This window comes from Chelonoidis abingdonii, chromosome 14, assembly GCF_003597395.2.
Source record: "Chelonoidis abingdonii isolate Lonesome George chromosome 14, CheloAbing_2.0, whole genome shotgun sequence".
NCBI lineage: Eukaryota > Metazoa > Chordata > Testudines > Testudinidae > Chelonoidis > Chelonoidis abingdonii.
The window spans coordinates 33,534,377-33,561,134 of NC_133782.1; the positions used below are offsets into that span (position 1 = coordinate 33,534,377).

The 26,758-nt window shown below is 45.9% G+C and overlaps 1 protein-coding gene and 2 pseudogenes across 1 annotated transcript; all 3 read left to right on the forward strand.

Annotated features, from left to right (window-relative positions):
• Window positions 1-6,500: 6,500 nt before the first annotated feature.
• Window positions 6,501-10,424, forward strand: LOC142047761 (olfactory receptor 11A1-like; annotated as a pseudogene).
• A 3,604-nt stretch (window positions 10,425-14,028) lies between these two features.
• Window positions 14,029-15,691, forward strand: LOC142047762 (olfactory receptor 6F1-like; annotated as a pseudogene).
• A 9,298-nt stretch (window positions 15,692-24,989) lies between these two features.
• LOC116825046 (olfactory receptor 12D1-like) lies at window positions 24,990-26,048 on the forward strand. The gene has a single exon (XM_032780746.1). The coding sequence runs from the start codon at window positions 25,041-25,043 to the stop codon at window positions 26,046-26,048; it is 1,008 nt and encodes a 335-aa protein (XP_032636637.1). The 5' UTR covers window positions 24,990-25,040.
• Window positions 26,049-26,758: the final 710 nt, after the last annotated feature.

Consider the following 26,758-nt stretch of genomic DNA (forward strand, 5'->3'; position numbering starts at 1 on the left):
ACCATTTAAAAATTTTTTGGGGGGTGCCACTTTTTGGCACCCCCAAATCTTGGCGCCCTAGGCAACCACCTAGTTTGCCTAAATGGTTGCACCGACCCTGGCGGAGAGGTGGTGGGTCGCTCTGTAGCACTGTCCAAGCTCTCTGGAGGCTTTATTCTGCTTCCTGCTCTGCCTGGAACTGCTCCCTTGATGCTGGAAACATTAGTTCCTCACTGGGCTGAGACTTGGGCTTGGTCTCACCAGAAGCAATGCAGGTGATGGGGGTGTCTCCATCGACTGTGAATCTCTCTTCACTGGTGCACTAGATGGCATTTCCAGCTCTGGTTGAGCTTCTTGCAACAGTTTAGCTGCTGCTGCAGTTGCAGACTCTGTGGTGCCCTTTGGTGCTGGCTCCCCTGACTCTGGTGGAGTTACAAGCATGGGCTCTGGTGCTGACTACTCCACCAGTTCCAATTCATGGGCTGGTTCTGGTTGGGTCCCAGGAACTGGATCTATAACTACTGCCATAGACCTGGTTTGGGAACTGGTTCCACCACCTCTGGCTGGGTCTCTGTAGGAGGCTCAGGAATTGAGATAGGTGTGGAGTCCTGTTTAGCCTGACTGCGGGTGACCATCCTCACCCTTTTTGTTAGCCTCACATGGTTGGCTAAGTCTTCTCCCACCAGTATGGGAATGGGATAATCGTCATAGACTGTAAAAATCCATATTCCTGACCAGCCTTTGTACTGGACAGGCAACTTGGTTACAGGCAAGTTAAAAGAGTTGGCCTTAAAGGGTTGTACCATCACTTGGGCCTCTGCATCGATTAATTTGGGGTCCGCCAGGGATTGGTGGATAGCTGACACCTGTGGTCCAGTGTCCCTCCACGCAGTAATCTTCCTCCTGCCCACACTCACAGTTTTCCTTCACTCTGGGGTTATTTGTGAGGCATCTGGGCCTGAAGGCTCTTGGTGGGATCCTGGGGTGATGAGTTGCAGTTGGCTGGCACTCTTGGGGTAATTGGCATTCACATGCCCCAGCTCATTACATTTAAAGCATCACCCAGGGCTGGGGAAGGTGGGTGGTTGGAGAATAGGGGGTTGGGACTAGAGGGCATCTGGGGTCTCCATGGCTGTGTGGAGGGCTTCTCCTTGCGAGGTGGGGCCTTGGGCTGTCTCCAATGGTAGGGTGTCACCTCAGGTTGCCCCTTCTGGTATCCCCACCAACTGTTACTAGCTTTCTTCTTCTCCACCACCTCCAACCATTTGGCTCTGATCTCCTTCACCTTGATTACAGTTTTGGGCTTCCCATCTAGGATATACCTTTCTATGTCCTCAGGAACACCCTCTAAGAATTGCTCCATTTGTATTAGAAGAGACAGATCTTCCAGAGATTTAACATTTGGACCTGATATCCAGGTATCCCAATTTTTTACAATGTGGTAGGCATGTCAGGAAAATGCCATGTCTGGTTTCCAGCTTAGGGCTCTGAACCGCCGACGGGCATGCTCGGGGGTTAGTCCCATCCTAATTCTGGCCGTGTGTTTGAAAAGTTCATACTCTTTCATGTGTTCTTTAGGCATTTCAGCTGCCACCTCTGCTAAGGGTCCACTGAGTTGTGGCCTTAGCTCCACCATATACTGGTCTATAGGGGTGTTGTACTCAAGGTAGACCCTTTTAAAATTTTCTATGAAGACCTCTGTATCATTGCCTACCTTGTATGTGGGGAATTTTTTGGAATGGGGAGTGGTACCTGAAGAAGGATTGTTAGGGCTACCTGACTGATCCAGCTTAGCCCTTTCCAGCTCTAAGTGCTTCAGCTCCACTTCCCAGTGCTTCACCTCTGTCCTCTCCTCTGCTTTTGCCTCCAAATGCTTGTCCTCCGCTTCCAAGTGCTTCATCTCTAGGAAGAAATTCCTTTCTGCCTCAGTTAGAACTAGGTCTGAATTAAAGGCATCCCTTCATCCTGGCATCTGGATCTCGGGTTGGGGAAGGCTGACTCTTCCCTCCTGGGAAGTTTCTGGTTCCCCCATCCCCTCCCTGCATTTCTGTCATGGAGCTGGATCTCTGGGCTTGATCTGGGCCTGTCTTCTCCATCGCACGCCACTTTGGGAAGACTGGTTTCTCTGGGGTTTTGGTGCCTGAGCTCAACCTCATGCACAGGGCTGCCCTACTCTAGCCTAGCTATTCTGTTGCCACGAAGCTAGAAAAAACCCCCTGCCTGTTCGACTCCTTGGCTTTTCAGGTTGAACCCCTTGCATGCCTGTTCCCTCTTAGGCAGTAAAGAAAAGAAAAGAGAGAAAAAAACCCTCCCTTGCTTTCAAGCAGCCAAAAGGAAAAATGTGTCCTTTTAAAATCCTGAGGTCTGTGCTTCTGGTTCAAAATGTTCCCACTGCTTTGTCACCATGTCAAGGCTGATTGCCCACTCTGGCACTTCGAGTTGAGAAGTGGGGTCCGCAAGGATTCTAAAACTTAATACTGGCCACTCTAGGCTGGTATTAAACTCCCAAGGTCACAGCTTCTTTCTGACCTTGGATGGGGAAATGCTGCCACTACCCAAGTGCAAAAATATCCCTTGGGACCCAGGAAGGCGCACTTGGGAATTCCTTCCTGTGGGGTACCCTCAAGCCCTTTCACCCACCCCCCACCAGGGAAGAGCTGAGAAAGAAAACAAAGGAAATTAGCTGTTGCCCCCAGTGAATTAAACTTCATATGCACAAACCTCTTAGGACACCAAAAATCCAATCCTTTTCTTAAAAAAGGTAAATTTTATTAAAAACAAAAAGAAAGAAAATACATCCAGAACTTAGGCTTTTGCCAGATTTAAAAAACCCACATACGAAAATTAAGTATCAAGAGCCGTCTTGAGGGCCAGCTTAAAGATTATAAGCAAAACAAAAAGAATCTGGGGATAGCACAGAGGAGTCCGCGATCCAAGAAGAAATAAACAGAAATAAACCTAGTTATGTCTTTGTAAACATTCCTGATCTACTTACATATCTGGGTTGTTAAATAAGTGGTTCGAGGTATGAATTGATGCTTTTTCATACCCTGGTTTGAAAGCTACTTACAGCATTGCTGCTCTGTGTTTCCGCTCTCCGGAGAACAACAACAGCACACAAAGGGCAAGTTTTTTTTCCCAATTTTAAAAAGTTCTAGCCATCCCATTGGCTCTTTTGGTCAGGTGCCCATTCCCTTTCTTTTACCTCGCCAGGGAGACTTTTTAACTAGGAAAGAAGCTTTTGGAACATCTCTGAGGGTGAGATTTACCTGCATTTAGTTTCCTACTGTATTAAGCTTAGAGTTGCATGTTTTATTTTATTTTGCTTGGTAATTTACTTTGTTCTGTCTGTTATTACTTGAAACCACTTAAATCCTACTTTTTATACTTAATAAAATCACTTTTTGCTTATTAATTAACCCAGAGTAAGTAGTTAGTACCTGGGAGAGCAAACAGCTGTGCATGTCTCTCTCTCTCTGGCTCTGCTCCAGCTCCAGGCAAAACACTGCAGCTTCACTACTCCGGAGCTGCTCCATGCTCCAGCTCCGGGCTCCACTCCAAAGCCCTGGTTATAGAGGATGAACAATTTATGAGTTTACCCTGTACAAGCTTTATGCAGAGTAAAATGGATTTGTTTGGGATTTGGATCCCACTGGGAACTGGGTGTCTGGGTGCCGGAGACAGGAGTTCCTACTAAGTGGTTTTCAGTTAAGTTTGCAGCTTTTGGGGGACGTGGTTCAGACCTGGGTCTGTGTTTGCAGCATGCAAGAGTATCTGGTTCAACAAGACAGGATACTGAAGTCCCAAGCTGGCAGAGAAAATGGGTTCAGAGATAGTCTCAGTACATCAGATGGCAATCCCAAGGGGGTCTCTGTGACCCAACCCATCACAATGCTGACATAGGTCTGACTCTCACTGAAATGCATGGAAAATCCCAGCCTAGATCTCTAAGAACATAAGAGCAGCCATATTGCTTCAGACCAAAGATCCATCTAGCCCGTATCCTGTCTTCCAAGAGCGGCCAATGTCAGGTGCCCAAGAGGGAATGAACAGAACAGGTAATCATCAAGTGATCCATCTCCTGTCACTCATTCCCAGCTTCTGGCAAACAGAGGTTAGAGACACCATCCCTGCCCATCCTGGCTAATAGCCATTGGTGGAGCTATCCTCCATGAATCTTTCTAGTTCTTTTTAAAACCGTTTTATAGTGTTGGCCTTCACAACATCCTCTGGCAAGGAGTTCCAAAGGTTGACTGTATGTTGTATGAAAAAATACTTCCTTTTATTCATTTTAAATCTGCTGCCTAGTAATTTCATTTGGTGACCCCTTAGTTCTTGTGTTATGAGAAGGAGTAAATAACACTTCCTTATTCACTTTCTCCACACCAGTCAGCTATCTTGAATAGTTGGGTGAGTCCAGTAAGTGAGTTCAACCTGAAGATGTGGTCTTGATGCAATAATCACTGTGTGCAATGCTCAGTTGTGTTAGAATGTTGTTTGCTTTGGTCTGGTTAAGTGCCCTGTTTGGAAATGCAAAATATGAATAATTGCCCCATCACATTAATTTAGATATGATCCACACAAGCAGTCTCCAGGGTGATTCCTCTGCTAGCAGCACGCAGGACAGGCAGCATTATTCTATAAAGCCCACAGTCACCAGAGAAAGGATAATGAAGGTTTTGCATAATGGAATAAGTAGGGTACCAGGACCAGTCCATTCCATCAAGAAAATAGATGGCTCTTTACAGAGAGAGTGAAAGGGCATAAAGAAAATGAAGATAGGAGAGTGATTGATGGTGGAACCTGCATCATGATTCCCCAAACCAGTCACCATTGATACACTGGTCACTCCTAGCACCCCACAACATTAGTCTTTCCTTCACATGCACTACTGAAGGTAAGCGTTAGGGCTGGGTGGACATTTTCCACCAACTTGAACTTTTCTTTTTATTCAGTTTTTTGTGGAAAGTGTCTGTTTTCCTCCATTTAAACAAAAATCCAAAACCCCTGACATATTTTGGTTTGTGGTGGAATTCTTCTGGTTTTCAGTAACTTTCAACCCACATTTTTCAGTTTTCAGTTTTTGATGAAAAGTTGACTGTTCGCAGGTGGGCGTGGGGGAAGACTTCCAGCCAGATCTAGTAAATATCATTGTAGCAAGGTGGTTACCCACTCCAGCCCTGACAGGGTTAAAAACAGCCCAGGGGAGGGTTGTGGCTGGGGCAAGAAGCCTGGGCTGATTGGGGAAAGTAGGCTCAGCTGTGGCCATGCCCGAATCAGGCCCAGCTGGCCCCTATAAGAGGCTGGGAGCCAGAAACCTGGTCAGTCTCCCTCTGCCTGTAGAGGGAGAGGGTCCTGGCTGCAAGGTGCCAAGCAAGGAGCCTGGATTGGAGTAGGGCTGGGGAAGGGACAGAGGAGCTGAGAGTTCTGACCTGGAAAGCACCAGGCTGCAGGGCCTGATGGCAGGCCAAATAGGTGCAGGGTTGCAGGGGAAGCCTATGGGTAGGCAGAGGCAGCAGGTCCAAACCCTCTTTGCCTATGATGAGTGGCTTACATTGCAGTCTGCCCCAGTGAGTGGGGGGCTAGATGGGGACTGGCAGTAGCCTAACACTGAGGCAAAGTGGGGATAGTGAGTGGGGGGGTCCCCTGGGTTGGGGAGCCCCTGAGACTGAGGGATTACTGCCAAGGGGGCAGCACCCCACAGACAGGGGCTCTGGGGTCCTGAGAGGGACATGGGACCAGCAGTAAGGTGGATCACTGGCCTGTAGAGGGTGCTCCTGGCTGGAAAATGAGCTAATTCCTGACAGAGACCATCAGGAGGCACTGCAGGGGTGAGTCCACACTGTCTCAATCATTACTGAGAGAAATTCTGGGGACTTTATTCACTTTTTACTCAGTCTGTAACCAACACACTTCCATTGTTGTGGGGGATGGGAACTTTCACTGAGTGAAGGCAGATGAAGAAATGCAGACCTTCCAGTGTTCGACTAGGTGTTGGTCTGTCTGTTTCTCTCGGTTTCTGAGCATTCCCAGTTCTATCTCTGTCCCAGGCATGGTGTTGCAGAGTTTCTTTGACTGCATTTGATTCCTTTCTGTGAAATTTTGCACTTGCTTTTCCAAGTCCCATTTTATGCTATGATTGAGATGTAGTGACTGGAAGAGAATTGTTTCCTGTGTAGCCAATTTTTGACAGTGGCAAGCCAAATCAGCTGCTCTGTAATTTTCATGGAAAACTTTAATTTTTGGCCACAACATTTTGATATGTCAATTTTTTTCACAAAAAGTCAAATTTCTGGGAAGAGAAAATCCCAGTCAGAGCAAATGTTAAATAGAGGAGTTTCACACATCTCTCTCTGTCTGCATGTGTTTTTCAGTGCCTGTCTGTCTCTTTACCTATATCTTTCTCTCTTTATATGGCACTATGGTGCATTGAAAACTGTGGTAAAATGATACACTATCACTTGAAATTCTCAAGGGTTCTCCTGGTCCTGCCTTCAGACCAGGGGGCTTGATAGGGAAGCATGAGGTCAGTGTCTTTCATTAGTAAGTATGGAAGGAGTCAACCTAGAGCAAAGTGGGGTGAGTTGTGCCTCGCTACCTTAGGGAACAGCCAGCTTTTTCTCTCTGGTTTTTGTTCTTGTGTATTAGGTTTTTGGATTTTAAGCAATAAAGTTGTGCTACGTTGCAACCTTCACTGTTTGCATGCTGTGAGCATAACAGTACCAGAGCGATTCCCATAGCCTTTATCTCCCTGTTTCTGCCCTTTAGACATGACTTGCTTGCCTTTCTGTCTCCCTGACAAGTCACTTGTTTCCCAGGAATTCTCACTCCTTTCCTCAGTTGTTTCCAAAAATGTCCCTCTGGATTTTCCCATAAAGCGGAAGTTCTGTGCATGCTCCTGGCTCTGTAGCTGCTAGTTGTCTTCAGCAGAGCCTTTCCTGCACTGACTGGCGTATCAGCTGAAAGCTCTCAGCAGCTGTCCATCCCACCTGCACCATTCGGGCCCATCTCTTTGCAATGTTCTTCCAGTTTACAGGGTAGCTCAATTACTTCTACTCCTTTGTCTATCCCATGTAAAGAATGAAGACTGCCACTTCCCATGAAAACAATAACAATATGTACATATATTCAGTGCAGCAAGTCAGTTATTTAAAAATAAAACACATAAGCATGTGGGATGTACATGTACTCAGAATTACAGGGCCTGGTTCTGCTCTCACTTGGGTAGCAGTAAAATTGGGAGAATCTCTGGCAGAAGTTAATATTGCAAAAAGCAGTTTGGGAGATCAGAACTGGACCTGGTGGATTTATTCATCTGGGGAAAGGCTGCAACACTGTTCCTGTTAAAACGGTTCCTTTTCTCTCGCTTAGCTCCTCAGACCTTTTTTAGTGTGGTCTGAAACTTCCTAGTGGCTAGCATACGTTGAGGAACAAGAGATCCTTTGTGGCTCTGCGTGACTTGAATTCAGGTCCTGATTTAGCAAAGCACTGAGCCTAGATTTGTAAAGCAATTTAGGGGCTGCTGAGCTCAGTGTTGCAATGCCTAACTGATTGAGGAGCCTAAATTCCATTTTCAAAAGGGATTTGGACACTGAGGAGTCTAAATCCTGACTGGGGACAGAACCATCTCAGTCAATGGCTGTTCTGCACAATTTTATTGCTTTAGGTCTCTGGCATGCACAGAATGCTATTTCCTGGCAGGGATGTCTTATCGGTATTTAGTGATATGTAAACCCCTGCACTATGCAGTCCTTATGAACGGCAGGCTGTGCCTGCAGCTAGCAGCTGGGGCTTGGATCAGTGAATTTCAAGTGTGTGTAACGTTTGTCACAATTAATTTTCTGTGGCCTCAATGAAATTGACCATTTCTCTTGTGATTTCACCGCACTAGTCAACTCCTGCAGTGACACCAGCTCGATCACACAGGTTAGTTTTATACTCATGTCCCTTGATTCACTTTACCCATTTCCATTAACCCTGACATCCTACCTGTATATCATCAGCACCATCCTGAGAATCCCCTCCACCACTGGGAGGCAGAAAGCCTTTTCCACCTACTCCTCCCACCTCTTTGTGATGGCACTTTTCTATGGGACCATCATTATTGTCTACATGCTGTCGAAATCCAGCACCCTGAGAGCCCTGAACAAAGTATTCTCCCTCTTCTACACAGTCGTGACTCCCCTGGTCAATTCCCTCATCTACAGCCTGAGAAACAGAGGTCCAGGAGGCCCTGTGGAAAGTCATCATTTAACAGGTGTTGGTCAAATGAATTCCAATGGAGTCACTGATACTGAAAGAATCTGTCTGGCTTAATGAGCAAGATAGTTCATATCTTTGGGATGGTGGTATCCTATTCCTTGCTAAAGCTGATACTTGCTACTACCTTAATTGAAAACCTGACTGTCATGCAATCTACACAGTGACATTTGAAATTTAAGTTACGTGTTTCACCTACTTCTCTGCTCTCTCTGAGTTGGGAAAATGCCATGTTTTATGCAGCACTGGCCTCAGAACTGTGGGTGGGATTAGCTTGTTAAAATAGTTTCTCTCCTCTTGGTGCCCTGGATTCCCAACAGCAACATAAATTTATATCTGGGAAGATTGTACTGTCTTCTAAATACAAAAAATAGGAATAATTTAGAATGTCAGGGTTGGAAGGGACCTCAGGATGTCATCTAGTCCCACCCCCTGCTCAAAGCAGGATCAATCAATTGTACTATGTGTCTGTGACACTGCACCCCATATCTTCAGTGATATTAGTATGATATAATTGTATCAAAATTATGATGTATTTTATGCAAGATAAGTCTGTGAGGGGTCACTGGAAAGGTTATGATTTGCTGAATATGATTATCCTATTTGTATGCACGTATTTTGTATCCAAATTCATGAATATTGACTATGGATGTATTTCACACATAGCTATTCCTGGGCAATGCCCACTAGGCAAAATGCTCTGTCTAGATGGCTGGCTGGGAAGGGCCCACTCAGGTTAATGAGCTGTTAGAGAGAACAATAGGCCTTAGGAGAAGCTTATCTCCCACCTGGGGAGCCGCCCTGAGGATACCACAGACAGCCTCCGAGTAATGGCTGCTGTGACACTACAGGGACATATGACCAGGTGACCTGGTGCTGATCTCCATCTTGGGAAGTCAGTATTTTTCCACTGACTAGTGTGGGAACCAAGCTTTGAACAAAGGGTTCCTGCCATATGTAAAAGCTATATAAGCCAGGGGAGTGACGTCATTGTCGTTCTTCACTGACTCCCCACCCAAGAAGACTCCTGGAAACACTTGAGGAACAAAGCCTGAACTGGGGGATGTGCTGGACCCAGGCTAAAGAGATTTTTAGCCTGTGAATGGAATACCTGGGGATTCCAAGCTGTAAAGCAAGTGCAACTTGCTCCTTAAGAAACTGCAACCTGCTTGCAGATCTTCACTCTAAGTGATGCTATTCTTATCCAATCTAAGTTTAGATTTTTTGTTTGTTTGCTAGGTACTCTAGTTTAATCTGTTTGCTATCCATTATAATCTCTTAAAATCTATCTTTTGTAGTTAATAAACTTATTTTTGCTTTATTCTAAGCCAGTGCATGAGAATAATAATGGTGGGGGAGAAGGCTGTTGCATATTCCTCTTCACATTGAGAGGAATATGCAACCTGGAGGGAATATGAATTTTATGAGCTTACACTGCATAGTTTTCTGTGCAGCACTAGATGGTGTAATTTTGGGTTTATACTCCAGAGGGGCTGTGTGTCTTAGGAACTGGTAGATGCACTAGCTATGCTTTCCCATGCAGGGGCTGGTCAGAGAGCCTGCATGTGATGCAGCTGGGTGTATCCTTACCTGTTTGAATGCTGGTGAAAGCTGCAAAGCCCTCCAAGCTTGCACTTGTCTCGGGAGTACAGTGTGAGAGGGAGACCAGACTGGTGGGTCAGGGGACTCAGTTACACCCCAGTTTCAGATGGCACCCCAGGGAACCCATCACTGTCATTCTGCAATGGGTGGAAGGTGTGTAAGGGTGTGCCTATACTGCAGTGTAAGCCTAGGGGCAGTGGGACTTGAAGCCGTAATTTCAGGATGTGTGAGCATCCATTCTGAATATTGAGCCTCGGTTTATAATTTCTGGCCTCGGGCATCGACACTGCATTACGGAGACCAAAGTGAAACCAGCCTGTTCCAGGTTGCCTAGCACCTCCCCAGCTGCAGCTGCTCTAGCCTTTAGTTTGTGGTGCCCTATGGGAAAACTTGACTGTCCATCCTGCAACCAATCTGTCTTTTGGGTCTCCCCGCTCCCGGAAGATGGAGCCAGCAACATGGAGTCAGCGTACAAAGCATCTGTCTTGCTTGAGATTTTGCTCCAGTTTCAGGCAATGGTGGACATGTCAGCAGCATTTTATGACCTGTTGGAGGAAAAGGCTGATACAGATGTGGTAGACTGAAACCGGCTGATGCTGTTCATGGCTCTCAGGATGCCCCCTATGTAAACTGGCACTTCTGGAGCAGGGTCACAAGCACAGGCACATGGAATCACCTTGTCATGCAGACCTGGAATGACCAGCAATGAGTCCAGAACATGCTCATGAAGAAAGCTACATTCTCAGCACTCTGTAAGCAGCTTGTCCTGACCCTCCAGCAACATAACACATCCAGAAGGGTAGCCCTACCAGTTTAGAAGTGGGTTGCTCTACCCAGACTGCTACAGGTCTGTGGCTAACCAGTTTGGTGGTTGAGCAAGTCAGCAAAAAGCCAGCCATCCTCCTTAAAGTCCTTTGTGATTTATGTCTGCCATTGACCAGCAAGGCAACTATGGAGCATTCTCAGAGTCCTTTCACCTGAAAACATGAAACCCTGGTGTGACATACTGTACCTCAAAATAGCACCCTGTAACAACATGTTCATCATTCATAGATGATTGTGATATTTCATACAGAGTAAGATATCATAAAGGTCATGATCTGCTGAAACCTGTTCTATCCAAATATGTATGTCATTAGTGTGTATGAAATTATGATTTTGCTGTATTGTAACTGAAATATGTTGTAAGTTTGAGAGCGTCTACTGCCATGTGAGTGTTTTATAAACCACTAATCAACTCTAGACTCAGTTGTACAAGTCCACCACAATGGGGGTTTACTTGATCCCTGTGAGTCAGCAAAACCCACCAGGAAGTGTCTGGGCAACTGTCTTCTAGGCCCATGAACTAAGGATATAAAACAGGCCCAAGCATGATGCCCTAGTCCCCTTTCTCCTCCCTCACCTATGCTGAAAGCAACAAGAGTGCTGGAGAGACAAAGACTTCAACAGAGGAGCCTGGTCCCAGGCTTGAGTGAGATACAGTTCACAATACACAGGTAACATCTGGTGGGCTGAGAATTCCTTGTTCTAAATACTACCTAGTGTAATAAGGTTTAAGATTTAGTTACCAAAGAAAATAAAAGATAAATGCATAATCTATCTCTGACCTTTAAGCCTACTACTTATAACTTAAAATCCATCTTTCTGTAGTTAATAAACCTGTTTTATATTTTACCTAAAACTGTGTTTCACTTGAAGTGCTTGGGGAAATCTCAGCTCAGGGCACAAAGAGTGGACCATCACAATGGGGGTTTACTTGATCACTGTGAGTCAGCAAAGCCCACCAGGACCTGTCTGGACAACTGTCTTCTAGGCATATGAACTAACGATACAAAACAGAGGACTAGGGTGTCATGCTTGGGCCTTTCCTCCCTCACCTATGCTGAAAGCAACAAGAGTGCTGGAGAGACATAAGATTTCAACAGAGGAGATTGGTCCTAGGCTTGAGTGAGATCTGTGTATTGTGAACTGTAACATCCAGTGGGGTGAGAATTGAGAAAAATCACATGTCCCGGAGAAGCGGTAGCTATGTTGACGTGATAGAGGGTCTCCCCCTCATACACTGACCTAAAGCCTTGTGTAGACAGGCTGAGCAACATAGTTAGCACTGGATTTTTCACCTGCCTGAGTGACTTAATTATGCTGAAATAGGTTGACTTAATTTCAGTAAGAATAAGACCTAACTTGTAGGCATACAGCTGCCACAGTATTTACATCGCTTTTGCGTGTCTACACTTTGCTCCCTGTGTTGGCGGTGCGTGGCCTCACCAGGAGCATTGGTATCGATTGTACTGTCAGTGCAGGGTGTTGTGAGGAAGGCTCCTGAAAGCCAGTAACATCTGATGTCAGTGTAGACAGTGCGTTGCTTACGCTGCGTCAAGCTAACTACATTGACCTTGACCCTATGCCTCTCGTGGTGTTAAGGCGGCATAGAAGGGCGGTTATGTTGGCAGGAGCGAAATGTAAGTGTAGAGACTTCCACCGTTAGCCTGACTCTATAGTGTACACCAGGCCTCAGTCAGTGGCCTCAATGTTTATGCTGTTTTAACAAGCCACATAGCACTGAATTCCCTCCTGAGGGCACTTTCACTGGGATCATTTTCAGCAGCCTCAGTGGAGATTCCAACAGCCACCTGAAGTAGCTTTCCTCTCTAAACACTGGAAGGCTCCAGAGCCGGAGGCATGAAGGTCCCTCATAATATACACAAGTGTGTGCATCAAGCAAGAAAGCAAGCGCCAGCTCAGTGCAGCAGGAGAAAGTAGGTTTGTCGAGCGAATGTGGGTTTGTCCATGTGGGCTGGTGGCGCACAACTGCGGAGTGTCAATTCTACAGTGCACCAAACGTTGTGCACAAAGAAAATTTCAGTGGGCTCCAGCAAGAGTCTCTATGAGCCAGTTTGCATGCAACTTGCTGGTGCCCTTTAGAAATCCCATTGCTCTTGAGTGCACTCCCCCACCCTGCAGACAAGCTCTGAGAGGAAGAGACAAAGGGAGGAACAGCCTGGAAGTGGAAACCAGGTGCCAATCCCCACATCCACTCAGCATTGCTGTTTCCTGCTGCGGATTCAGTTTAAATCTGATCCCTCCTGGGGTTTATCCCCACAGGGAGTTAGTGGCTGGCTGGGGTGGAAATCTGCAGCGCTCTAGGTTGCCATGCAGTAAGGGGCTGCATGGACCCTGCTACGGTGCACTACAAGTTTCCTAGTGGACTTTGCCCTAGTGCTGTTTGTAACGGGGGGAGGTCAAAGTGCACTAAGAAACAGAGTGCAGCGTTAGTGTGCTGGAGAGTCACACCCCAGCTTTTCATTTAGATAAGCCCTTAGTCATATCCTGGGGATCTCATGGAGGAAGAAACAGTGCTGTAGTGGGAAAGAGACCAGCAGGAGCACACTGGAGCTGTGTATTTCCTGCTCCATCTCACTTCCTACTCCCTGCCCCTGTGGCACTGCAAAGCGTGGATGGGAGCATGGTGCCGCACTGAATCCAGGCCCAGACACACTCACTCGTCAGCCGGGCTGCAGAGTGCAACTGGGGTAGAGCGTGTCTCTGGTGGTCAAGGAGGGACATGGGAGGGCTCTGTGCATGGCTGTTGGAGTTTCCCTTTGTGCACGGGGCAGGGTGATGGGCTGAGGCCGTTTTCCTGCTGCGCTGCTGGTTAGTGTCTCAGGCACTAGCATGAGGCAAGCATGCTCGCACCCTGTTCTGCTGGTGCTGACCTGCAGGCTCCCGTGCGACGCCTGGTGTTTCAGAGCTGGGGGATGAGAGGGTCTCTCCTTTTCCCACCTGCTGAATGGGGCTGGGAATGGAGCAGAGAGGCAGGTGCCTGGATGGACAGAGTTTAATGGGGCTGGGAATTTCAAGGGAGTCCAGTGACCAAATCTCACTGATTTTCAATAGTGTCAAATTTCGTTAGGTCCCTTTGACTATCCCAACCTCAGAAAAAAGTCTGGGAGAGTCTAAGTTAAGGAGGAGGGGAACAAAAGGGGATGTGCAAGAGGTGAAGGACTGATGAATAGGACAGGGAAGCTCCATCAAATCAAGAGTGACCCAATGAACTTAAGAGACAACAGCTTTAATGCTCAGACGTGAAACAATTTTCTTTTTACGCAGTGTGTATTCAGTGCCTGGAACTCATTTTCATAGATCATTGGTAATTCAGGAAACAGAATAATGTGGAGAGCTATAGCGATGGATAGATTTGGGAAGGGGGATAACCAGAGATGTTGCACACCTGGCACCAATTCTCCACTCTACTACGGGCTCCCAGGTGCCTTTGGGGGAATCACTTTAAGCCTCAGTTCTCCATCTGTAAAATGGCCATAAGAAGTTTTCCAATCTCGCAGTGGCATTGTGGGGATAAATACATTAAGGACTCTGAGGTGCTCAGATACTACAGTAATTGGGGCCTGATAATCACCTCACAATGAGTGAAGATATTTAGTTACACCAACAAAGTGTAAAACATAAAAGGTTTTATGACATAGGCCAAGAATTAACTGTCTGGGGAAACAAGGTGGGTGACCAATTCTATTGGAACAATAAAAGATGTTACCTCACCTAGCTTGTCTCTGTAATATCTGGCTACTAACATGGCTACAACTCCACTGTCTGGGGAAAGCATTCCCCATATGAGATTGTGCAAAGGTCTTTAAGGGACCTGAATACTTTCTAAAGTGTCTGGTATTGGCCACTCTTTAAGACAGGACTCCAGATTAGAGGAATCACTGCTCTTCTTGGGTGTGTCAATACCTATGTTTCTGACTGAGTCTCACAGGTCCAAGTTATGTGGCCCTAGAAGATAATGGGACTTTGTCATTCTCCTCTTTGAACTTTCATCTAATTGAATAGAGGAAACTTTCTGTTTAATAGAGGGAGTTATTCCAGTGTTTGGTGCTTTTCTTCCTACTGGTAGAGATCCTGGAGAAAGCAGAAGGTGGAAATCAAACACCTGTCACAGAATTCATCCTCCTGGGACTCAGGAATCAACCTGGGCTGCAGATTCTTCTCTTCCTGTTGTTTCTCATGATCTGCGTTGTGACCATGACCAGGAACCTCCTCATCATTGCACTAATTGTGGCTAATCAGCACCTGCACACCCTCAAGTACTTCTTCAGGAACTTGCCCTTCCTGGAGACCTGCTACACCTCCACCATCCAGCCCAGGGTGTTGGCCAGTCTCCTGACGGGATAGAACCATTTCTGTGGAGAGCTGCATCACACAACTGGCTGTATTTGGTTTATCTCTTGGCGGCAATGTCTTACGATCGGTATTTAGCCATATGCAAACCACTGCACTATGGAAACCTTATGAACGGCAGGCTGTGCCTCCAGCTAGCAGCTGGGTCTTGGATAAGTGGATTTCTAGCTTGTACAATATTAATGTGTATCATGTCAGAGTTAATTTTCTGTGGCCCCAATGAAATGGACCACTTCTTCTGTGATCTCACCCCAATGGTATAACTCTCCTGCAGTAACACCAGCCAGATCGCACCGGTTTATTTAGATATTTTCCTTCCTAAATATAGTTCTCACATTTCTATTAACCTTGACGTCCTATGTTTGTGTCATCATCAGCATTCTGAGAATCCCTTCTACCACCGGGAGGCAAAAGGCCTTTTCCAGCTGCTCCTCTCATCTCTTCGTGGTGAATATCTTCTATGGGACCATAACGATTGTTCAAAGCTTTCAGGGTGCTGGATTTTGGTAGCATGTAGACAAAGTGTTCTGTCTGCTACACAGTTCTGACGTCTCTGACCAATCCGCTCATCTACAACCTGAGAAACAGAGAGGTCAGGGAGGCCCTGAGAAATGCTGTCAGGAGATCTGTGACCCTTACAAAGAACTCAGATTAGGTGACTGAAATGAGGATCAATCAGGTTTCTGTTGTCAAAGCAGCAGGGTCCAAGTGGCCCCTGACACCGGAGCGCTGTATGAAAGACGTGCTTGTGCATAAATATATTTGTCAATTATAGAGATGGTTGGAAAATGATTTTGGGGATTATTTTTGGCAGAATCTTTTGACTTTTCATCAAAGAACTGAAAACCATGAAAATGAGAAGTTTTGTTTTTTGGCAGGTGAATTCTGAAAACTTTCAGCTGGAAGTTGAAGAAAATGGTTCTGTTTTCTGTCAAAAAAAAAAAAAAAGTCAGTATGTCTGAGGAAAGCACTTTCATGAAAAATGTCTTTTTTTTTTTTTTTTTTATAATTGAAGTAAGCTTTGCAAAGTTTTCACCAGCTCTAGTAAACAGTCAGTGAATGGATTAGGAAAGGAGTATTAATGGTACTCATTGTATTGTTTTTTTTTTTTTAGGAGCCAGTAAAAATTATTGTGTGCACACTGCAAATTCGCTTTGTTTAGATTCTCGATGTGAAGTTCTTAACAATCCCCATCTCAGTGCAAATTGGACACTCCCACCAACTCTGGCAGGTTTGTCTATTTTATTTCTGTTCCGTAGTAGCATTGTTCTGTGTGTTGCTCTTTCCGACAGCCAGAGAACCCAGAATCCTGGAAAGTGTAGGACTAGAAAAGACCTCAGGAGATCATCTGCAACTCATGGCAGGAACTCAAGTATTAATCTAGACGCATCCTTGACAGGTGTTTGGCTACCTGCCTCTTAAACATCCATAAGGAATTCCATAACTGCCCTAGGCAATTGTTCCAGTGGCTTAACTACCTGGATAGGAAGTTTTTCCTAATGTTCACCTAAACCACTCTTGCTGCAATTTAAAGCCATGTCTTCTTGGTCCTATCCTCAGAGGTAAGGGAACAATTTTTGTCCCTCCTCCTTGTTAACAACCTTTAATGTACTTGAAAACTGTTATGATCTCTCTCAGACCTCTCTCTCCAAGACTACACAAGACCCAAATTTCTCTTCTTCAGTCTTCCCTTTAGATCTCTTTTTTTTCTACACCTTCATCATTTGTTGCTCTTCTCTGGGCTTTACTCACAGTTGTCCCCATCCTTTCCTGAAATGTGGGCACCCAGAACTGGCAACAAATATTCCAGTTGAAGCTAACATGAAGAGTAAGTGGAAGAATACTCTGTGTCTTGCTTACAACACTCCTGGTAATACATTCCAGAATGTGATATCACTTTTTTTTTTGCTAAGTGTTACACTGATTCACATTTAGGTTGTGGATCCACTATGACCCCAGATCCCTTTCTGCAGTTCTCCTTCTAGGTCAGCAGGGCTTTGCTCTGGCTTTTTTGCACCCAAGCAAAAAAAAAAAAAAAGATTCTAGGGAATGCGCCCCTTAAGAAATCTGCCGCCCCACACGAGCTCGCTTGCTGGTGCCTGGAGCAGCCCTGCTAGGCAGTCATTCCCAATTTGTATGTGTGCAATTGATTGTTTCCTTCCTAAGTGGAGTACTTTGCATTGTCATATTTGAATTTCATTCTATTTACTTCAGACCATTTCTCCAGTTTGTCCAGCTCATTTTGAATTTTATTCCTATCCTCCAAAGCACTTACAGCCCCTCCCAGCCTGGGAAAAGGAATAGTCTGTGCCCCAAGGAGATCAATGTGGTTTACACGGTGCCCTCTTCTACTTACATATGGAAGGACAGGAGAAAAAGGGGGCCCTGGACTCCCTGCCCTGCCCCCCATGCACACACCACCTCTCCACCCTGCAAGAGTCATACTTCCGCATTAACCCACTCTTTCAGGGGGGAGGTGGAAACTCAGGGATTCATAGCTTTTAAAGTGGAAAAAAGTCCATTCTGATCACTGTAGTTACAGCTGCTGCCCAGCAGAGGCCAGAGCAGGCCAGCCGGGGATTGGTGACTCAGCGCCAGCGCACTGCGGGCTGGAGAAGATTCCCTTTGGGGAGCTCGGTAAAACTGCCAGGCCCCACTCTCTCTGTCTCTACCCCAGCCTGGCGTGGCTGTGAGGCCCCAGCCAGGGAAGAATGGGGGACTGGGAAGCGAGTTCACCCTGCACTCAACCCACAGCAGTGGGTCCTCTCCTGTGGGGTGGGACTGGGCTCTGCTCCTCACTCCGGTACATTGCCTCTCCTCGCTCACAGATTTGCTGTTGAGGCTCCTTTCAGTGAGTAGGGTCAAGCCACCCGACCACCCCAAGAGGACAAGGACACGGAGGGAAAAGTTTCCCCAGCCCCACATACAGTGAAGGTGGGATGCTGGTGCCAGGGTAAAAGTGTGAGAGGCCCTGTGTGTGTGGCGAGGAGAGGTTTCCGGGTGAGCCCCAGGGGATGGGAGCAATGTAAGAAGGGATGGGGGTTGGTGCAGCCAGGAGCTGAGGGTATTTGGGCTGATGTGTAGGGTAGATGGACCTGGGTTTTGGGGGAAGTAGAAGGGATCTGGGCGGAGTAAGGGGTGGTGGTAGGAGGCTGGGGTGAAGATAGAGGGAGGCTGTGTGGAGGGAAGTGGTTTGGTGTCAGTGGGGAATGTGGTTGTAGGGGTAATTTTCAGAAGTGGGTTTATTTGGGAATGGTGCTGGGGAGGCGGAGACCCAAGGCAGGGGAAGGTCTGGGTGCGGGGGTTTGCAGGGAGTGACTAGCAGGGTGATGTTTTGTGGGGCCACTTATCTGGGGGGTTGTGCCATGGGGGGTAGGTTTATGTGGGGTGAGGGGGGGTTGGTGGAGTGGGGAGGTGCGATGGGTGGGGAGTGTTGCAGGAGGAGGTTTTGTGGGGGTTGGGTTTCTTTGGGGGGGGTTGGATGTGTTTATTTGGCAGTGGGGCAGCAGGGGGTTGGATGGGAGTAAACGGGAGCACAGTGGGGGTTGGGTGGGAGGCTGAGGGGAAGGAGGTGGGAGCTATAGGAGGGGGTTATTTCAGGATCTCTGGGGGAGGGCCGGGAGGGAGCTGTGGACATATCCCACTGCTGTACTTTGGGTAAACTGAGTTCTAGTTTGGAGACCATCCGTGTATTTGCTGTCCCAATTAATTCTCTGTGACCCTGTGATAAATGAAGGGGCGTGGGGGGGACTCCCTTTTATGGACACCGAGCCAGTTAGCTATAAAGTCCCTCTTGGTGGCTGTTCTCTGCTTGCTTTACCTGTAAAGGGTTAAAAAGTCTCCCTGACTAGGTAAAAGAAAGAGTGGGCACCTGACCAAAAGAGCCAATGGGACGGCTAGAACTTTTTAAAATTGGAAAAAACTTCCCCGTTGTAGTTCTCTGGAGAGCGGAGTCACAGACCAGCAATGCTGTAAGGAGCTTTCAAACCAGGTATGAAAAAGTTAAACCCCAAACTAATTCCCCAAGAAGATCTTGATTTAGAACAAATCCCATGTTGATTTAAAAATTGCCCATGATGTTCCAAAGACTAATTGACCTCACTGTTAAATATTGGTGACATATTTCTTTTATTTAAAAAAAGTGAAGGCTCAAAAATGAAGGCCCCTTCATTTATCACAGACCCCAGTGAAACAGCCCATTTTTCTGGTGATCTCACCTCAGTGCTAAAACTCTCCTGCAGCAACACCAGCCTGATCACCCTGGTTCTTTAAATATTTACCTTCCTAGATGCACTTTCCCCACTTCTATTAACCTTGACATCCTACATTTGTATCATCAGCACCATCCCGTGAATCCCATCCACCAGCGGGAGGCCAAAGGCCTTTTCCACCTGTTCCTCTTTGTAGCATTGTAGCACTTTACTATGGAACTATAATGCTTTGTTCTTCTCTTCTTCCAGAGAAGACAGAAGGAACGGTCTGGGCCCCAAGGAGGTCACAGTAGTTTAGACTGTGCTTTTTCTCTACTCAGCTGAGCAGGGGCGCTGGACGGGGAGATGGTCGCAGTTTCACAACCTCTTGTTTGCAGCTTGCTCACCAGATACCTGTTCCTGCCAGTGTCATGCTTCCCCAGGGAGATCAGCACCTTCATTTTTGAACCTCATTTTTGAGCCTTCATTTTTTAAAATAAAAGTAGAAATATGTCATCAGTATTTAACAGTGAGGGCAATTAGTCTTTGGAACATCACTGACAATTTTTAAATCAACGTGGGATTTGTTCTAAATCAAGATCTGCTTGTGGAATTATTTTGGGGGAAGTTCGATGGCCTGTATTATACAGCAGGCCAGACTGGATGACCACAGCGGTCCCTTCTGGCCTTGCGATCTGTTAATCCTTTATCTCTCACCAAAAGCACACCCTGCTCACAACCTGCTCTTTTTTTTCTGTGGCATTGAGAGAGAGAGAGTACTGGTGTGGAGGGAGAAAGATTCAGGAGATGAATTAATACAAACAGAGATTGTACTTTAGATTTCTTTAAGAGAGGTAATTCTGTGGACAAGACTTTCATTTATGGGAGCCCAAAGAACAGCTTCTAAACTGGGACTTTCCAAGGGACCTGGAGGAGCACTAAATAAGAAAAATAAATGAAAAGGGCTAGACAAAAATGAGCAAGTGAACAAAAAGCCTTAAAGTCCTTTGTCGTTTATGTTTGTCTGCAATTGACCAACAAGGCAACTATGGCGCATTCGCAGAGTCCTTTCACCAGAAACCCTGAAAACACGAGAGCCTGGGGTGACACACTGTACCTCCAAATAGTGCCCTGTAACCCCCATATTCATCCTTCATAGGTGGTTGTGTTATTCCATACAGAGCCGGCCATGTAAGATATCATAAGAAAAGTCATGATCTGCTGAAACATGTTGTTCTATCCAAACACGTATGTCATTAGTGTGTATGAAACTATGAGCTTTTGCTATATTGTTGTCACTGAAATATGTTGTAAGTTTGAGAGCCTCTGCTGGCAGGTGGGTGTTAACAAGCCACTAATCAACTTTATGACTCAGTTGTACAAGTCCACCACGATGGGGGTTTACTTGATCCCTGTGAATCAGCAAAGCCCACCAGGACATGTCTGGGCAACTGTCTTCTAGGCCCATGAACTAAGGATATAAAAGAGGGGACTAGGGCATCATGCTTGGGCCTTTCTCCTCCCTCACCTATGCTGAAAGCAACAAGAGTGCTGGAGAGACAGAAGACTTCAACAGAGGAGCCTGGTCCCAGGCTTGAGTGAGAGGCCTGTGTATTGTGAACTGTAACATCCAGTGGTATGAGAAAATTCCTTGTTCTAAATACTGCCTAGTGTAATAAGGTTTAAGCTTTAGGTTATGCACTTATCTTTTATTTTCTCTGGTAACTATCTCTGACCTTTTAAGCCTACTACTTATAACAACTTAAAATCTATCTTTCTGTGGTTAATAAATCTGTTTTATATTTTACCTAAAACTGTATTTCACTTGAAGTGCTCGGGGAAATCTCAACTCAGGGTACAAAGGCTGGTGCATGTCCTGTCCACATTGAGGGAGGGGCGGACTGGGTAATAAACTTACACTGGTTAGGCTTCTGACCAGGGCAAGATGGTACAGCTCTGGGGTACAAGGCTGGGGAGATGCGGGGGAAGTGGCTGGTGCCTTTCTCGGTGTGATTCCTGAGTGGTAAAGGGAACATTCATGGAAGCTAGCTGGGCGTGTGGCTCCACATGCTATTGGGCTGAGTGAGCACCTAGAGGGGTTTGCTGCTTGTCACTAGCAAAGCATTGTCAGGGATAGCCCAGCTGGAGAGTTAAGGGGGCACAGTAGTACCCCAGTTCCAGGTTGTACCCTGGGGATCCCGTCACACCTGGACAATCTGGAAACGGTTTAAATTTTGTCCTTTTTTTTTTTTTTTCTCAACAGTCTGTGCTTCTGTCAACCCAAGTTGGGCTTTTCAAAGAGGCCTGTGGGACTTACGGGCTGGAGGACAGGTCTACGCGTTAAATGCCACATCAGCACAATTTCACTGCTCTAGGACTTAAATGAAGGCACTCCTACATCGATGGGAGAGCTCTCTCTTTAAACTGATTCAGTTGTTTGCCCCCCTACCAAACACCCATTGGGAGGCTTCTCCACAACCTCACCTCTCTGGTGATTAGAAACCAGCTTCAAATTTCCAGCCTGAATTTGCTCAATGCCAGTTCATCTCCATTTGTTCTGGAGCCAACTTTGTCCTTTAGCTTCAATAGCTTTTCACCCTCCCTGGTATTTAACCTGCACCCAATGTATTTAGCCAGAGCACTCTGCTGTCTTTTCACTAGACTAAACAAGACAGCCTATTCCTGTTTCCTTTCAGATGATAGGCCTTCCATTCCCCGGATCGTCCTAGTAGCTGTTCTCAGCACCCGAGCATAGCCTGGGAAAGGCAGACGCCTCAGTGAAGTCTAGTAGGGACTCTGTTTTGCCAGTCTGTGTCCCTGGGAGGCCTCAGATAATATCAGGATGGGCAGGCAGCAGTACAAACAGATGGATAGACAGACAATGAAACTATTGCACAATGAAATGTTGCATGGAAGCCAGCAGAGAGGTGTTCTCCGCACAAAAGTAAAACATTCACACTGGGGAGACCAGTCAGAGTTAAGTAGTGCCTGCTGTTTTCTCCAATAAACAGTGACTCTCTGCTGTTAATCCCCAGTGTATTGAGAGAAGGAGGCCCATTAAATATGAGCAGGTTGTAGTAGGAATGAGAACACGCAGGGAAGAGCAGCAGCGCTGCTGCCAACGCGATTCTTCACTTAGCAGAAAGGATGAGGTAGAACAAGCAGGTCTGTTTGCTTTGTACAACCGTTTGTTTCAAACAAAACAAAAGGATGGAGGAATATCAAGGGGGGAAATGTTCCTGCTGGCTCCTCAACAGCTGGGAAGGTTAATTATGTACGAGACACGTTCAACTACTGGGTACGGTGCTTCAGCCAGCGCAGAGTCCCTTTGGCATTTACCTATAGTTAAATCCTGGAATGTCTCTAACCCGCTGGCTCACCTATCCACCTTGGTCACCGTGCAGAGGTCAGGGACCAAACTCAGTGAGGAAAATACACCACTTACCCAAGGTCTGATTTTGCCACTGATATTTTCCTTTATCTATCTAATCTTATTCCCATTCTTTGATAACCACCCCTTCACCTTTCAACTCCCTCCCTCTCCTCTTCTCTGGCATTTGCATCTTGGTTTTCAGTCCCTCAGTCTTTTTTCCCTCAAAGTCATGGCTCCTGCCAAGCTCCCCGCTGCATAGTCTGTGGTCCCCTCTCAAAAACTGCTTCACTGAGCACTTTCATTTAACCCCAAGAGTGCATTCTTGGGAGTTATTCAGATTCTGTGTTGATGATCCCCAGTATAAGTGCTTGCATAGATAGCTATATAGGTAGTCATGAAACTGATAGGAAAACCAGTTGATTTTATCTAGGGCAATGTTGTTTAGATAAACTGTCTCTTGAAGACTGGACTCCTGGTGGTATCGACATTGTCACTGGAGGTTAATGAGAGCCAGGGCTTTCCATAAAGTCCTCACTGAAAGGGTCTCTTCTTTAGCTGGAATAATTCTTTTAAGTCACCTGTGTTTCTTCTCCTCCCTAAACTTCACTTGCTAATTGGAAAAGCTGGGTTACATAATTCGTTCTCTGTTTGTTACCTGACTGGGTTCAAGCTAGCGCTAACTGTCCTAGATTATATGGAGTTTATAAACAGAGCTGGTCAGAAAATGTTTTGGTTTTGTATAGAAAATTTCAACAAAAAATAAAAACCACACAATTTCTGATCAAATTTTACACTGAAAAACTGAAATATGTGAAAACTCCATTTTTTTTGGCATTTTGTTGACAAAAAAATTAAAATATTTTGAGGAAAACACACTTTCTGCCAAAAACCCAATTTTCTGTCAAAATGATTGGTGGAAAACTTTTGACCAGTCCTGTGATAAATCCAGATAGGAGAGTATTTCAGCTCAGAGGTTGTGGAAATGGATTAAAACAGCCTCTGTAGATAACCTGTCTCATTCCTGTTCTTTTTCTTCTAAAAACCGTGCGGTTTACGTTTGCTGTCTTGACTCTGTTCAGATGGTATGTTCTCCCAGTTTCCTTTCAGCAAAGTCAAAGGGACTCCTGATTTCTCTTCAGTTCCTTGGATACCTGCCTCTTCCTGCCACTCCCATGAACATGCCTGTGAGTCAGTCCTGGGTTTCTCACAAACCATTGCCTCAAAAATTTCATACGAACCTAAGAATAGCCAGACTGGGTCAGATGAATGATCTTTCTAGCCCAGTATCCTGTCTTCCAACAATGGTCAGTGCCAGGTGCCCCAGAGGGAATGAACAGAACAGGGCAATTTATGGAGTGATCCACCCTTTGTTGTCCAATCCTAGCTTCTGGGAGACAGAGAAGAGCAACAAAAATGATGAAAGACCTAGAAAACATGACCTTTTAGGGAAGATTGAAGAAATTGGGTTTGTCAAGTCTGGATAAGAGAAAATTGAGAGGGGACATGATAATAGTCTGCAAGCACATAAAAGGTTGTTACAAGGAGGAGGGAGAAAAATTGTTCTTGACATCTGAGGCTAGGACAAGAAGCAATGGGCTTAAACTGTAGCAATGGAGGTTTAAGTTGGACATTAGGAAAAACTTCTTAACTGTCAGGGTGGTTAAACACTGGAAAAAATTGCCTAGGAAGGTTGTGGAATCTCCATCATTGGAGTTTTTAAAGAGCAGGTTAGACAAACACCTGTCAGGGATGATCTAGATGCCCCATGAGTGCAGGGGCCTGGACGAGATGACCTGTCGAGGTCCCTTCCTGTCTTACGATTTATGATTCTATGAGGGTGTACAATGGAGTTATATAGAGGCAATATGATATTTTGTGTCTTATTATCTTTCCCTTTCCTAATACTCTGTTAGCTTTTTTGACTGCTGCTGCACATTGAGTGGATGTTTTCAGAGAACTAGCCACAATGAGTCCACACTGATCTCTTCCCTGATTGGTAATAGGTAATTTAGACCCCATCATTTTATACGTATAGTTGGGATTCTGTTTTCCTAAGTGCATTACTTTGCATTTATCAGCTTTGAATTTCATCTGCCATTTTGTTGCCCAGTCACACAATTTTGTGAGCTCCCTTTGTAACTCTTTGCAGTCTGCTTTGCTCTTAACTGTCTTGAGTAGTTTTGTATTGTCTGTGAATTTTGCCTCCTCACTGTTTACCCCTTTTTCCAGATCTTTTATGACTGTGATGGACAGACTTGGTCCAATGAATCTTCCCTCCCCTCAGTTTTATAAAGAAATGCAAACTGCTCTAATTATTCTGCCTCTTTTTACTGCTCAGTCATATCTGGGTACAGATTATACCTGTGGCTGTAGCCAGAAAACAAAACCCCTAAGTGTTTGATTCCATCCAGCTGTGTTGGACTGGGAATAGGACCATTGACATGGTGGTGGATGCTACCTTCAGCTTGTTTGCTTTTCTCCTGCTTTGTCCTCTTCCCTTCACAGCAATGGAGAACCAGACAGCGGTGAGCGAGTTCGTCCTCCTGGGCCTGACCCATCTCCTGGCACTACAGCACCCTCTCTTTATTCTCTTCCTCCTGCTCTACGTGACCAGCCTGCTGGGTAATGGGGCCATCATAGCTGTGATGCTGGCTGAGCCCCGGCTTCGCACCCCCATGTATTTCTTCCTGGGCAACCTCTCCTGCCTGGACATCTTCTACTGCACGGTCACCGTGCCCAAGATGCTGGTCGGCTTCCTCTCGAGGCGCCAAACCATCTCCTTTGCTGGCTGCCTGGCCCAGCTCCACTTCTTCCACTTTCTGGGCAGCAGTGAGGCCATGCTGCTGGCTGTCATGGCCTACGACCGCTATGTTGCCATTTGCAACCCGCTGCGCTACAGGCTGGTCATGAGCCCACAGACCTGCCTGCTCCTGGCAGCGGCCACCTGGTCCAATGGCTTCCTGCATGCCCTGATGCACACAGTCATGACATCACAGGTGAATTTCTGTGGCCCCAATGAAATCCAACACTTCTTCTGTGACATCAAGCCCCTGCTGAGCCTCGCCTGTAGCAACACCCACCTCAATTTGACCCTACTCAACATCGTTACTGGGGGCATTGGTCTGGGTTCCTTTGCCCTCACACTTCTCTCCTACCTCTACATCATCTCCTTCCTTCTCCTGAAGGTCCGCTCCCAGGAAAGCAGGAGAAGGGCCTTCTCCACCTGCATCTCCCACCTCATGGTAGTGGCATTGCTCTATGTGCCGGTCATCTTCAATTACATGCTCTCCTCTGCGGGAAGCTCCTCTGATAGGGAGATGGTCGCCACCTTCATGTACAGCGTTGTCACCCCAGCCCTGAACCCTCTGATCTACACCCTGAGGAACCAGGAAGTGAAATCTGCTCTGAGGAAAGCGCTAAGGAGAAACTGCTTCCTTGGAAAAGAATAACTAAAGTAGAGACAATAATCAACCCAGCAAAGGTGTGACTCCGATATTGTCATGGGGAGTGGGCTGTACAATGTAAGGCACAGTTCTGCATGGGGCACATACTTTAGGGAAACATATTAATTGCCATTTATTGTATTATTTGCATTACAACCGTGCAGAGAAATCACAGGGTAGGGAAGCCTTCTAAATTGTCATTGTCATCTCTATCTGCATTACAGCTGTGCCAAACGAAGAGAGCATTGGGAATGACTGAATCTAATGCTTTTTATTAATTATCTATTGTAAACGAAATAGATTGCTGCCAATAGAAGGGAATGGATTTTGTGCTGGCATGGAACAGTTAATTGAAAATCATATATATATATATTTGGCAATGTTTCCACTGGAGAACTCTGACTGTTCATCAAAAAACCGAACACCTGAAGATCAGAAATATTTTGGTTTTCAGCAACCAAACACCAAAAATAATATTATGAAAACTGCCCAAAACCAAAAAAGTTGGGGGAGAAAGCGGAGGGAGAGATGTTCGACCAATTTTTCTTCAGGGTCTCAGGTTTTGATCAAAATTTGAAAAAAAATGGCAAAGAGCAGACTCATTCCGTGAACAGTTTTGTTTAGTCAAAACTCATTTTTTAACTAAAATAAACAAATTTGATGGAAATTTTTCAATAAACTTTTATGACATCCTGTCTGATTTATTATTATTACCA